The 14,879-nt window shown below is 47.3% G+C and overlaps 1 protein-coding gene across 2 annotated transcripts in view; it reads left to right on the forward strand.

Moving 5' to 3' along the window:
- ATP6V0A4 (ATPase H+ transporting V0 subunit a4) overlaps window positions 1–11,373 on the forward strand; it is a 93,272-nt gene extending 81,899 nt beyond the window's left edge. For both annotated transcript variants that reach the window (XM_032275862.1, XM_032275861.1), the window contains exons 19-21: window positions 3,630–3,747; window positions 8,543–8,714; window positions 10,949–11,373. In XM_032275862.1, the coding sequence (XP_032131753.1) occupies window positions 3,630–3,747; window positions 8,543–8,714; window positions 10,949–11,042 (384 nt within the window). In that variant the 3' untranslated portion in view covers window positions 11,043–11,373. The remainder of the gene's footprint in view (window positions 1–3,629; window positions 3,748–8,542; window positions 8,715–10,948) is intronic.
- The last annotated feature ends 3,506 nt before the right edge of the window (window positions 11,374–14,879 follow it).

Consider the following 14,879-nt stretch of genomic DNA (forward strand, 5'->3'; position numbering starts at 1 on the left):
GGCTAATTTTTGTCTTTAATAGAGACAGGGTTTCACCATGTTGGCCAGACTGGTCTTGAACTCCTGACCTCAGGTGATCTGCCCGCCTCAGCGTCCCAAAGTGCTGGGATTACAGGCATGAGCCACTGTGCCCGGCCCCCTACGATCTCTATAATGTTATATGCCTCTTGTGTGAATTCGTAAATGGTTTTGTTCCCTCATCCCTCCCTGCCCCTGCCTGTACAAGGACAGCCACTGCCCCTCAGGAGCCTGTGCCACATCCTCCCAGATGAAGGCAGCTGTCTGTCCCATGTGTTGACTGAAGTCAGACACAGTTATGAATCCCAGGCTGGAGGCTTTAACTGGAGCTCTGTTCTAATTTGGGAGTGGGAACTGAGTTCCCATGAGGTCCAGAGACACCATAAATGGCTCCATTTGTGGTGTTAATTACTTATTTTAAAAAGTTTTCCCTTGATAGCTGTGTGTGGTCTGGTGTGGCCAGATCCCACTTCAACTATGAGGTGCCCAGCTTCATCCACTGCGTTAGCATAAATGGTCAGGTGTGGTCACAGGGCCCAGCATGAATAACAAAGAGCCTTTCATGTGGGAAATGCCAGTGGTTTAAAGGTTACCTCCCAGGAGCCAAGGCAAAGCCAGTCCTGTTCAGGAAGGTTAATTATTATTATTGTTATTACTATTTTGAGACAGGGTCTTGCTCTGTTGCTGAGGCTGGAATGCAGTGGCACAATGGTGGCTCACAGCAGCCTTGACCTGTTGAACCCAAGCGATCCTCCTGCCTCAGCCTCCTGAGTAGCTGGGACCGCAGGTGCATGCCACCACACCTGGCTAATTTTTTAAATTTTTGGTAGAGATGGGGTCTCAGTTTGTTGCCCACGTTGGTTCTGAACTCCTGGGCTCAAGTGATCCTCCTGCCTTGGCCTCCCAAAGTGCTGGGATTACAGACATGAGCCACCACATCTGGCCTAGATTAATTCTTTCTTACACAGTTCTTCTGGACCTTGACTCTGCCTACTCCGTCCATCTCTGCCCATCCATGTCCCTTCAATTCCTCACAGCTACCTTCATGGCTGAATTGAGGTTCTCATTTTTGTCTTGTCCCCATAACCTCTGACATCAGTGACTGCACCCCCATTCCTTCCTTACTTACTGGGTGTCTCCCTCTGCAGACATCCTTGACTGCAGCGTGACTGCTCCAGCTTCTCCGATCTTTTCTTTTTTATTTGACATGGAGTTTCACTCTTGTTGCCCAGGCGGAGTGCAATGGCACCATCTCGGTTCACTGCAACCTCCACCTCCCAGGTTCAAGCGATTCTCCTGCCTCAGCCTCCCATGTAGCTGGGATTACAGTTGCACACCACTAGGCCTGGCTGATTTTTTTTTGTATTTTTAGTAGAGATGGGGTTTCTCCATGTTGGTCAAGCTGGTCTTGAACTCCCGACCTCAGGTGATCTGCATGCCTCAGCCTCCCAAAGTGCTGGGAATACAGGCATGAACCATGAGCCACCACGCCTGGCTGCTTTTTCTTTGATCTTTTCTTTTCCTCATCAGTTTCTTGTTTTGTTACTCTCTCTCTCTTTTTTTTTGAGACAGAGTCTCACTCTGTCAACCAGGCTGGATTGTAGTGGCATGATCTCAGCTCACTGCAACCTCCGCCTCCCGGGTATAAGTGATTCTCCTGCCTCAGTCTCCCAAGTAGCTGGGACTTCAGGCATGTGCCACCATGCCTGGCTAATTTTTTGTATTTTTAGTAGAGGTGGGCTTTCACCATGTTGGCCAGGCTGGTCTTGAACTCCTGACCTCAAGTGATCCACCTGCCACAGCCTCCCAAAGTGCTGGGATTACAGGTGTGAGCCACTGCACCTGGCCTTGTTCCTTTGTCTCTGAATGAAGATGTTTCCCAAGGCTGGGAGCGCCTCTTTCTTTGAACTTTCCCTTGTTGATCTCCTCTGTCCTGCAGATGTGGTCTCAGGGGTCCATTTCCAGTCTGGACTTTCCTTCTGAGCCCCCGTAGTTCCACCTGTACTCCCATGTGCTGAGCATCTACTGACGAGGCACACTACTATCTGAAACTCAGGATGTGGGAGACCCAACTGCTCATCTCCTCTGTCAATACCATTCTTCCAGCTACTCAGGCTTAGTAGCCTCAAAGCCCTGGCCGCCCTGGCCCTGAGTGGGTAAGGGGCCTTCTCTGTGTTCCCATGATACCACTGCATGCGCTGGTCATTGTGCTTCCCAGAGTGTGGCATGGGAGCTCTTCTATATATTCTCCTGACTAGGCTGTGAGCAACTTGAGAACTGGTACAGCACCAGTCAAATTGTCCCCCATGGCTAGGCACGGTGGCTCACACCTGCAATCCCAGCACTTTGGGAGGCCGAGGCAGGCAGATTGCTTGAGGCCAGGAGTTCCAGACAAGCCTGGGCAACATGGTGAAATCCCATCTCTACAAAAATACAAAAATTAGCTGGGTGTGGTAATACATGCCGAGTAGTCCCAGCCACTCGGGAGGCTCAGGTGGGAGGATCACCTGAGCCTGGGAGGCAAAGGCTGCAGTGAGCCGTGATCATGCTACTGCCCTCCAGCCTGGGTGACAGGGCAAGACCCTGCACCCTCCCCCCAAAAAACTGTCTGTCATATCAGAGAGCATGAGGGAGAAGGCGCCGTGGCTGTCTTCGTTCTGTGTTATTCGCCTCTTTCCTGTATGACTGAGCTCATCACCAAAGTGTCCTTCTTTTTTTCTTTAAGGCTGTCCCTCCTCTAATCCATGATGCTACCGGCTCTGCCTCTCTGGCTCCTCATTGCATCCAGGTTGTTTCTTCCACTTTACCCCTAGTTTGCATTTCTAGAAACTTCCACACAGGAGCACTGTCTTCTATTCCTCACCTAACCAAGCTCCCAGTCCCCGCCAAATTGTCTCGTTTCCAACTTGACTTGGTGATATTCCCAGCCACCTGCTTTTCCCAACCAGGGATCCTTTTCCTCCTCAGGAACAATTTCTTCTCCTTCAAGATCACATCCCTACCCAGCCTTCCTGGCACAGCATGAACCTCATCTCCCCTTACCACCCAGCTGGCATCTTTGAGCTTATTTTTAGCTATTGCTGGGGAACGTTAATGCACACATAACATACCCGACTTCATGCTGATAATTCTTTCTCCAAGTCTGTTACTATTTCTTTTCCCTTAGGCTGAAAGTGTCTGGACAGCAAAGCCCATGCCTTATTCATCTTCGCATCATTTCTAATAACTTTTGTATAGAAAGTTCTCAATGAAAGGCCAGGCATGGTGGCTCATGCCTGTAATCCCAGCACTTTGGGAGGCCAAGGCGGGAGGATCATGAGGTCAGGAGATCAAGACCATCCTTGCTAACATGGTGAAACCCCATCTCTACTATAAATTCAAAAAAAAAAAAAAAAAATAGCCTGGCGTGGTGGCACGTGCCTATAGTCCCAGCTACCCAGGAGGCTGAGGCAGGAGAATCGCTTGAAAAGGCAGAGGTTACGGTGAGTCGAGATTGTGCCACTGCACTCCAGCCTGGGTGACAGAGTGAGACTCTTATCTCAAAAAAAAAGGAAAACAACAACAAAAAAGAAAGTTCTCAATGAAGTAAAGTTAACAATTCTGTCTTTCAGTTCAACTTTGGAGATGTCTTTGTCCACCAGGCCATCCACACCATCGAGTACTGCCTGGGCTGCATCTCAAACACAGCCTCCTACCTGCGGCTCTGGGCCCTCAGCCTGGCTCATGCACGTAAGTGAGCTGCCCAACAGGGTGCAGTAGCTCTCCCCCACGCCCCGGGAAATAGGTGCAATGTACTGTATTTGGAGGTAAAGGAGCCTTCTCGAGTTGTTTGTGGATGTTTGCCAAAAGAACGGCTCTTCTTTCCCAAGCAGAGGTGCCTTTTCCATGGGTCTGGCTGCACATTGTTGGGGTGGTCACTCTCTGTATTAATATTCTCCTGCTGCTGCTGTAACAAATTGTCACAAACCCTCGTGGCTTAAAACAACGCAAGTTTTAAATTGGCCGGGTGCGGTGGCTCACACCTGTGATCCTAGAACTTTGGGAGACAGAGTTTAGGTGAATCGCTTGAGCCCAGGAGTTCCAGAGCAGCCTGGCCAACATGGTGAAACCGTCTCTACTGAAAGTACAAAAATTAGCTAGGCGTGGTGGCGGGCACCTGTAACCCCTGCTTCTCGGGAGATTGTGGCAGGAGAATTGCTTGAACCTGGGAGCAAAGATTGCGCCACTGCACTCCAGCCTGGGCGACAGAGCTAAAAACAAAAAACAGAAAACCAACAACACAAATTTGTTGTCCTCTAGTTTTCGAAGCCAGAGTCCTAAAATCAGGGCGTGGGTGGCTGTGTTCTTGCTGGACGCTGCAGGGAGAATTCATTTCCTGGCCTTTCTAGCTTCTGGAGGCTGCCTGCACGCTGTGGCTTGTGGTTCCGCTTCACATCACTTCAGTCTCTGCTTCCAGCATCAAATTTCCTTTTTCTCTGACTCCGGCTCTCCTGCCTTCCTCTTACAAAGACTCTAGTGATGACCTTGGGAGTGTCCAGATAATCCAGACGATGACCACTCTCAGGACTCTTAGCTTAATCTTATCTGCAAGGCTACTGTTGCCATGTGATATAACATTTTGACAGGTTATTGGGATTAGGATGTGGACATCTTTGGGGATGGGGGAACCTGTTTTTCGGGCTACCATGCCGTCCTGCAAGGTGCTGACCTGTAAGAGAAGGCCTGCTTTGATTAGGAGCGTGGCTGGGAGTCAGTTGGCTGCCCGCTGAGCTGACCATCAGGAAGTGCTCACCACCTTTGTGAATTCACAGCAGTCCAGGGTCAGTCGGGCCAGGCCCAGAAATACAATTTATCTATCTATCTATGTATCTATCTATCAATCTATCTATCAGCCTGTCAATCTATCATCTATCATCTGTCTATCATCTATCATCTATATATCTATCTATCTATCTGTCTATCATCTGTCTATCATCTATTTATCATCTATCTATCATCTATGTATCTGTCTATTATCAATCAATTAATCAATCAAGCATCTGTCTGTCTATCTAAAAGAGATAAGGTCTCACTATTCGCCCAGGCTAATCTCACACTCCTGGCCTCAAGGAATCCTCTCGCCTCAGCCTCCCAAACTGCTGGGATTTCAGGCATTGGAAATATAATTTTGATAAAGATCCAAGCCCCAACAGCTGGGCGCTGTGGCTCACACCTGTAATCCCAGCACTTTGGGAAGCCAAGGCAGCCAGATCACTTGAGGTCAGGAGTTTGAGATCAGCCTGACCAACATGGAGAAACCCTATCTCTACTAAAAATACAAACAAATTAGCTGGGTGTGGTGGTGCACGCCTGTAATCCCAGCTGCTTGGGAGGCTGAGGCAGGAGAATCGCTTGAACCTGGGAGGCGGAAGTTGTGAAGAGCTGAGATCGAGTCACTGCACTCCAGCCTGGGCAACAGAGCGAGACTCCACCTCAAACAACAACAACAACAACAAAGTATGTCTGATTATTTAGACTCCAGTGTTCAGCATTTGTGTGACCTTCACAGCTCAGGCTATGTTCGTTTCCTCACACAAACTCACACACACACACTTTCATGTGCACATGAATGCTCAGATCTACACACTCAGCCCTACAAGTGCCTATAGCACAGATACCCACAAGCACATTTTGACTCCTGTTCAGTGTTGCACGTTCATGTGAAGTGGCTATCCCAGGACTGTCACCCACTTTGTTCCTTAAAGTGGATCTCAGCGCTTCGTGCAGTCAGTGGTGGTGATGTTGGTCTTCAGCTCCAAGGCCCGCAATAGCTGGAGAACTTGAGTCATGATAGGGCTGAGTCTACATAAGACAGGAGAAGCAGTTTTGGTATTCTTGGTCCCTGGGCCAGAGTTTGGCACTATGTTTCAGGGTGTCCTCTGACCAGCCCATGCACACTGAGGCGGTCATTTGATTCCTGAAAACCCATATGGTTCATGGCTGCCAGGCTTGGTTCACCCATTGGGTCATTCCAGAAGTCCCTGCTGGATATGGCTTCCACTCCATACTAACACGGTTGCTTAAAGAGGTAACGTAGAAGAATGGGGAAGGCTGGGCGCGGTGGCCCCTGCCTGTAATCCCAGCACTTAAGGAGGCTGAGGTGGGCAGATGACGAGGTCAGGAGTTTGAGACCAGCCTGGCGTGATGGCATGTAGTCCCAGCTACTTGGAGGCTGAGGCAGGAGAATCACTTGAACCTGGAAGGCAGAGGTTGCAGTGAGCTAAAATCGTGCCACTGCACTCCAGCCTGGCGACAAAGCTGTTGTAACCGAGCGAGTTAGAAGGAACGCACTATGCTCTGAGATCCAAATTAAGAGTCCTTTATTAATTAGCCAGTGATCAAGAGACAGCTAACGCTCAAAATTCTCTCGGCCGGATTATCTTTTATACTTTGATTTAGGTAGGGGAGGGGAGTACCTAGCTGAAGCGGAATTTTACAGAAGCAGAAAAGCAGGTTAGAGGAAGGGATTGTGGGCACAGGTGGTCCAAGAATGGGGGCGATTAGGCTCCTTCTACACAATGATCAAAGGGAAACTTTTTCTTACAATAGTGGGGGGCGGGTATGCCAGGCAGGATGCGGTTACAATGGAGACAAGTGTTAAGAACAGTACACTTCAATGCTTCTAAGTGCAGCATGACCCACTTATGCACCCAAGGGACTGTGGTAGGGAGAGGGAAGCCAGGTTGGAGTTTACAGCTAAGATGGAGTCAGTGATGCTAGCCCAGCATAGGTTATTACAAAGTGAGACTCCATCTCAAAAAAAAAAAAATTAAACAGGTGTAGTCCTATGGTTCCAGCTACTTGGGAGGCTGAGTCAGGAGGATTTCTTTCTCTCCCTGTATTCTCACATGGTGTTGACCACACTCTTGACTTATAATAGCAAATTTTGTGCGTTTTAACATGCTTTTATCCCTTAGCAATTTAGTGTAGTTTTGCATCTGTTTGAATTTATGTGAATAAAATTACGTCTTCGCTCAGGCTGCCATAATGAAACACCCTGGGCTGGGTGACTTAGCAGTGGACAGTCACTTTCTCACAGTCCTGGAGGCTGCAAGCCCCAGATCAGGGAGCCAGAAAGGTTGGGTTCTGATGATGACCCTCTTCCTGGCCTGCAGATGGCGGCCTTCTACCTGGGTCCCCACATGGTGGCGAGAGAGGAACAGAAACAGAGAAAAATGGAGCGGAAGCTGCCTGGTGTCTCTTCTTATAAGGGCACTAATTCCAATACGAGGACCTCACCCTCAGGACCTCACCTAACCCAAATCACCTCCCAAAAGCTCCATCTCCAAATGCCATCATTTTGAGGGTTAGACCTTCAACATACAAATTTTGGAGAGACACAAACATTCAATCTTTAACGAATTGTATGGTTTTGCTTTTTTGCGTATGAATTGTGTTGCTGGGATTTGTTTATTTTGCCACCAGTAGCTATAGTTTGCTTGCTTTCCTTGGTGAATAATATGCCTCCACGTATTTGTCCGGTTTCCTCTTGATGAAAATTCCACCCTTGGGAACAAAGTTTCTGGAAACAATCTCGTGCAATGCCCTAGGGCACACATGCCCAACTTCTCCACCTTGGAGTGGAATTGTTGAATCATAGGATGTGCAGATTTAGGATTATAATATAAAAATAATCTGCACTCATAGCCGGATGTGGTGGCTCATGTCTGTAATTTCAGCACTTTGGGATGTTGAGATGGGAGGAACACTTAAGCCCAGGAGTTCAAGACTCAAGTCTAGCCTGGCTAACATAAGAAGACCCCTTCTCTATTAAAAAAAAATTAACAAGACCAGTCACGTTGGCTCATGCCTGTAATCCCAGTACTTTGGGAGGCTGAGGTGGGTGGATCACCTGAGATCAGGAGTTTGAGACCAGCCTGGCCAATGTGGCGAAACCCTGTCTCTACTAAAAATACAAATATTAGCCAGGCATGGTGGTGGGTGCCTGTAATCCCAGCTACTCAGGAGGCTGAGGCGGGAGAATCACTTAAACCTGGGAGGCGGAGGTTGCAGTGAGCCGAGATCACGCCATTGTACTCCAGCCTGGGCGATAAGAACAAAACTCTGTCCCCCCCCCCAAAAAAAGAAAAATTGACAGAGAGTGGCAGCACATTCTTGTGGTCCCAGCTACTTAGGAGGCTAAGGTGGGAGGATCACTGGAGCCCATGAAGTCAAGGCTGCAATGAGCCATAATTGCACTACCACATTCCAGCCTGGGGGATACAGTGAGAACCTGTTCAAATCATCATCATCATCATCATCTGGGCTGGACATGGTGGCTCCTGCCTGATTTCCCAGCACTTTGGGAGGCAGAAACAGGAGGATTGCTTGAGGCCAGGAGTTGGAGACCATCCTAGGCAACATAGTGAGACCCTGTCTCTATTTAAAAAATATATACATATAAATATTTTTAATTAAAAAGATGAAAAAATAAATAACAATCTGCATTTGCAAGATAACCACAGTGGCTTCTCTCGCCTTACAGAACTGTCCGAAGTGCTCTGGACCATGGTGATGAACAACGGCCTTCACGTGCGAGGCTGGGGAGGCATCATCGGGGTTTTTATTATTTTTGCCGTATTTGCTGTCCTGACAGTAGCCATCCTTCTGGTCATGGAGGGCCTCTCTGCTTTTCTGCACGCCCTGCGACTGCACTGGTAAGGATGGTTGTCCCATGGAAGCTCGATGTGGTGTTGGGAAAGGGGGTGGGCTGTGGGGCCAGCCGACTGGGTTCAAATCTTGACCCATGTGTGACATCAGCAGCTTACATACCTCTTTGGAGCCTTAGTTCAGTCATCTGTTGGTATGATATTAAATGATGTAATATATGTGTATATATATAGATACATACACACACACTCATTCGTACTTATTCAGAGACTCATATCTACACTAAATGTTAGTTTTCATTTACTCCTTCCCTTTTAGATGATCAGTGTTCATTTGTTATTATAATTGCCTTTAACCAAGTGACACTTCCCAGTATTGGTAAGGTGACATCTGAGATAGGCTCAGAGAAGGCACGCTTAGCAAATCTGGAATGTTTGCCTTTTTTTTTTTTTTTTTTTTTGAGACAGGGTCTCACTCTGTTGCACAGGCTGGAGTGCAGTGGTGCGATCTTGGCTCACTACAACCTCCACCTACCAGGTTCAAGTGATTCTCCTGCCTCAGCCTCCTGAGTAGCTGGGATTACAGGTGTCCAACACCACACCCAGCTAAGTTTTGTATTTTTAGCAGAGACGGGATTTCCCCATGTTGGCCAGGCTGGTCTCAAACTCCTGGCCTCCAGTGATTCACCCGCCTCAGCGTCCCAAAGTGCTGGGATTATAGGCACGAACCACTGTGCCTGGTGAATCTGGGATGTTTGACTCTTGTTGCTGACTGCAGGATTTATACCAACAAGGTATGAAAGTCTCAAAAGTGGAAAGAGAAGGAGGGTACCACCAGGAGGGAGATGCTCACAGGAAGCCCTGGACACACACAGATGTATCCAGTGACAATCAGCCATTGTCACTAGGTCGATGAATATGGAGATGTGTTCGGACCTCTGGTTGTCTTCCAAATTACATTTTAGCCAAGAATTCCGAGTGTGCGGTGCATGCCCTTCAGCTGCACCAGTTTGCCCTAATGTTTTCTTCCTCGCTCTATGGCCTCTGTTCATAAGGAAGCCTTCATACTTCCTGTCCTGAGTGAGGAGAGTCACAGCTTCCCCTGCCTCTGTGATGTCATCATTTTCCTCCATGTCATTGAGGAGATGAACAGAACTCCATAACTTAATAAAACATAAATGATACTACATGATACCAGTTATGTAAGTTACAAAAAATACAGGTTCAGGGTCTTTGTGAGTCTCACAGTTTAGAATTAGATGGAAATGGAAAATGGCATTAGGTAGTGCTGAACAGTGAGGGCATCTTGGCTTGTGATGAGGGTGGGGAAGCTCTTGCACAAGGGAAGAGTTGTTATGCTGTGGCTATGAGCCCACCAGCAGAGAAGCCTGAGGAAGTTAGGGGGAGGGGAAAGGGAAGGTGGTCAGAGACAGGGGAGAGAAGGTTTTAAAAAGTCCTCAGATTCATGGCCTGGGCGCAGTGGCTCACGCCTGTAATCCCTGCATTTGGGGAGGCTGAGGTGGGTGGATCACTTGAGGTCAGGAGTTTGAGACCAGCCTGGCCAACATGATGAAACCCTGTCTCTACTAAAATTATAAAAATTAGGCTGGGCATGGTGGCTCATGCCTGTAATCCCAGCACTTTGGGAAGCCAAGGCGGCTGGATCACATGAGGTCAGGAGTTTGAGACCAGCCTGGCCAACATGGCAAAACACTATCTCTACTAAAAGTAGAAAAGATTAGCTGGGTGTGATGGCAGGAGCCTGTAATCCCAGCTACTCGGGAGGCTGAGACAGGAGACTCACTTGAACCTGGGAAGCGGAGGTTGAGGTGAGCCAAGATCGCACCATTGCGCTCTAGCCTGGACGACAGGAGAGAAACTCCATCTCAAAAAAAAAAAAAAAAAAAAAAAAAAAAAAATATATATATATATATATATATATGTTAGCTAGGCATGGTGGCATGTGCCTATAGTCCCAGCTACTTGAGAGGCTGAGGCAGGAGAATTTCTTGAACCTGGGAGGCGGAGGTTGCAGTGAGCCACAATCGCACCACTACACTCCAGCCAGGGCGATGGAGCAAGACTCTGTCTCAAAAAAAAGAAAAAAAGAATCCTTGGGATTCTCATGGCAGCCATCAGCCTGGGTGCCTTCCGTGGCCGACCCTTCGACCTTGTGCTTGATTTTACAAATGCTCTGCTTCCTCCTTCCCTCCACCTTCTAGCCTCTGAATGATGGGTTTCAATCTCCTTTTTCTCACCCCACGCCCTCCCCTCGGCAACAGGGTCGAGTTCCAGAACAAGTTCTATGTCGGGGATGGTTACAAGTTCTCTCCATTCTCCTTTAAACACATCCTGGACGGCACAGCTGAGGAGTAGGCTGAGGCCACACCTCCCGCAGCGGTCTCTGTGCCAATGAAAGAAGTTCAGTCTTGTCTTTGATATCAGCCCGTGCATGGCATTCAATGGAAAGATTGTTCTTGGCTCACCTGAAGCATGAAGCTATGTATTATTTGGATATCAGCCTGTGGATTGGATATGACTTAATCATGTCAGAGAGGAATGACTTTGGCAAGTTATTTTGTCTTCGTATGGGGTATTAATTCTCAAATAATAAAGTAATTGAGAAATGAAGGGAGAATACTAAACGGATGTCTTCTTGCAATATTTTAAATATTATATTTGAGAAAATAAACATCTGAGTCATTCACTTTTTCCTTAAGATATCTTTATTCGGCCAGGTGCAGTGGCTGACGCCTCTAATCTCAGCACTTTGGGAGGCCAAGGCGGGTGGATCATCCAAGGTCGGGAGTTCGAGGTCAGCCTGGCTAACATGGCGAAACCCTGTCTCTACTAAAAATACAAAAAAGTAGCTGGGTGTGGCAGCAAGGGCCTGTAATCCCAGCTACTCCAGAGGCTGAGGCAGAATAGCTTGAACCCTGGGGGTGGAGGTTGCAGAGAGCTAAGATTGCACCACTTCACTCCAGCCTGGGTGACAGTGAGACTACGTCTCAAAAAAAAAAAAAAGGAAAAATTATTCCATGCGATTTAGTATCGACAATTATAGGCCAAAGCTGAACAACAGAGCTACACACACTAATCCCAGAGAAGGATCATGCGAATTCCATTTCCTCATTTCCTCCTTCCTCAAACACCTTTATCCCTTGTCGAGGGCTAAGTATTACAAGCTTAGAAACTTTCTCATGGATTTTCACTGAGGAAGAACAGATCATGTTCTCTGTGTGGAGGGAGGGCCTCCCCCGTGTCTCTCTGGATTGCTAAATCCTGTGAAATGAAGTGTGGTAACATGATATCATCATTTGTTTACTGTCCATGCACGTTATGCTGGAGAAAGAGATTGGGAGACAAGTTTGGAAATTGGTGTGCCGGGAGGGAGACACCTGGCTCTCTGGCTTACAGGCGGTCTGGCCTGTTACTCTCTGGCTCTGTGGGCCCCAAAGTCATTAGTCATTTCTTAAGTACCTGCACTAGCAAACTCCTAAGCACCTGATAAGAGATATATATATATATGTGTGTGTGTGTGTGTGTGTGTGTGTGTGTGTGTGTGTGTGTGTGTAGTGTATATATATATGTTTGCATATATAGAGAAAAAGGTAGGATCTCACTCTTGCCCAGGCTGGAGTGCAGTGGTGTGATCACAGCTCACTGTAGCCTGAACCTCCGGGGCTCAAATGTTGCTCCCACCTCAGCCTCCTGAGTAACTGGAGCTACAGGTATGTACACCCTGCCCAGCTAATGTTTTTTAGTTTTTTGTAGAGGTGCTATACCCATAGCATAGGGGGGTCTCACTATGTTGCTCAGGCTGGTCTTGGGCTCAAGCAATCCTCCCACCTCAGCCTCTCAAAGTGCTTGGGTTACAGGTGTGAGCACCTGGCCTCACTGACCATTTTGTCTGAATAGCCTTTATCCATGTGGATTATTATCTTTATGGTAACTATACCGGTAGAATTAAGTATAATTATCTTTTTTGGTAGTGTTTTTATAATTTTTTTTTTTTTTTTTTGAGACGGAGTTTCGCTCTTGTTACCCAGGCTGGAGTGCAATGGCGCGATCTCGGCTCACCGCAACCTCCGCCTCCTGGGTTCAGGCAATTCTCCTGCCTCAGCCTCCTGAGTAGCTGGGATTACAAGCACGTGCCACCATGCCCAGCTAATTTTTTGTATTTTTAGTAGAGACGAGGTTTCACCATGTTGACCAGGATGGTCTCGATCTCTTGACCTGGTGATCCACCCGCCTCGGCCTCCCAAAGTGCTGGGATTACAGGCTTGAGCCACCGCGCCCGGCCCGTGTTTTTATAATTTACAAAGTACTTAATAGTATTTAATTTTTAATTTTCTTTTCTTTTCTTTTTTGAGACAGGGCCTTGCTCTGTCTCAGGGCCACGCTGGAGTGCAGCGGTGCGATCTCAGCTTACTGCAACCTCCACCTCCTGGGTTCAAGCAATTCTCCAGCCTCAGCCTCCTGAGTAGCTGGGATTACAGGCAACCACCACCATGAACGGCTAATTTTTGTACTTTTAGTAGAGATGGGGTTTCACCATGTTGGCAAGGCTTGTGTCTTGAAATCCTGTCCTCAAGCGATTCACCCACCTCAGCCTCCCAAAGTGCTGGGATTACAGGTGTGAGCCACCGCGCCTGGCCAGTTCTAAATTTTCACTGTTCATAAAGTTCCAGAAGAACTGATTAAATTCAAAATCATGCTTTGACGAGACCCTGTTTTTGAAGTGCCCACGTGCCCTGTGTGCAGTAGAGCTGTCTGGTGCTCATGGAAGCAGCATCGCTCAAACCTAAAAGGAAGCTTCCATGTCACCTTCCATGCCAGTGTCATGATTTGTCCAGCACAGTGGAAGGCACATATTAGATGCTCAGTAAATATTAACTTGATGAGGTTGAGCAACAGAATGATAGCTAAGGTCAGACGGTGTACATGTTTGAGTTCCAACTTCGATGCTTTATCATGGCTGCCGTCAGGAAAGAAAAGGAGTTGTTCCCCTCTTTCCCAATGGAAATAATGATCTCCACCTCTCTGGATTATAGAAAAGGTGGTTGTAAAGCCCTGGGTGTGAGGAGATACTGTCAGTGACGGTTGAACTGGAAGAACAGAATAAGACAGGATGCAGGTGGTGGCATAAGAAATCCTCCAATCCCATGCTGCCATGGTCACTGGACAGTTTTCAGGCTCTCAGCTCATTACTGTCCTTTTCAACAGCTACCTAACAAGAACTCTGTGCTTAAATGGATCACCAGCCTTTGACCCTTAATTCTTTTTTTTTTTTTTGTATACCATCCTGTAGTTTTAAATTAGAATTAGGCCAGGCACGGTGGCTCATGCCTGTAATCCCAGCACTTTGGGAGGCTGAGGTGGGTTAATCACTTGAAGCCAGGATTTTGGGACCAGCCTGGCCCACATGGTGAAACCCCATCTCTACTAAAATTATGAAAGTTAGCTGGGCATAGTGGTGCATGCCTGTAATTCCAGCTACTCAGGGCGCTGAGGCTGAGAATCACTTAAACCTGGGAGACAGAGGTTGCAGTGAGCCGAGATCACACCACTGCACTCCAGCCTGGGAGACAGAGCGAGGTTCTGTCTCAAAAAAACACAAATAAATAAATAAATAAATAATTTTAAAGTAAAAAATTAGAATTACCTAAAAGACATTGTACCTTTCAAGTGTATGACAGCGTAACAATGTTTAACAGTTGTTTTATTAAGTGAACGCTTGAAAGTATTCAACATTAATTACAATTTACTTCACAGTAATGTTTGCAAATACATTATTATCAATTCTTAAATATTTCAAATCAAGCAACTTGAAGTTCAGAAGGCTTGCTCTCAAATGACTCTTCTATGGTGACACAAAGACTGAAAGAAGCCTTTGACTTGGGTTGCAGTCTCTAACCCACAATGACTGTTTCATCTCTGGTGAATTCATATGAGGGAGGTTCAAGGTCAAGAGGGGCAGGCCCCTTCCAGATCCTGCCAGACGCATCTGTGTGACCCACAGCAAGGGCAGTAATCACCAGCAAAATCTTCATTTGTTGTGGGTGCATAAGAGGATAAATGCAAAGGCCGAGTAAAGAAACCCAAATAGGTTATCCTGATAAGCATTGCACTCATCCTTTACTTCTTTTTAAAATTAATTTAGTTTTTTATTTTCTGAGACGGAGTCTTGCGGTGTCTCCCAGGCTGGAGTGC

The sequence above is a fragment of the Sapajus apella genome, unplaced genomic scaffold, assembly GCF_009761245.1.
Source record: "Sapajus apella isolate SASKATOON/1434 unplaced genomic scaffold, GSC_monkey_1.0 scaffold7, whole genome shotgun sequence".
In the NCBI taxonomy this organism is placed as follows: Eukaryota; Metazoa; Chordata; class Mammalia; order Primates; family Cebidae; genus Sapajus; species Sapajus apella.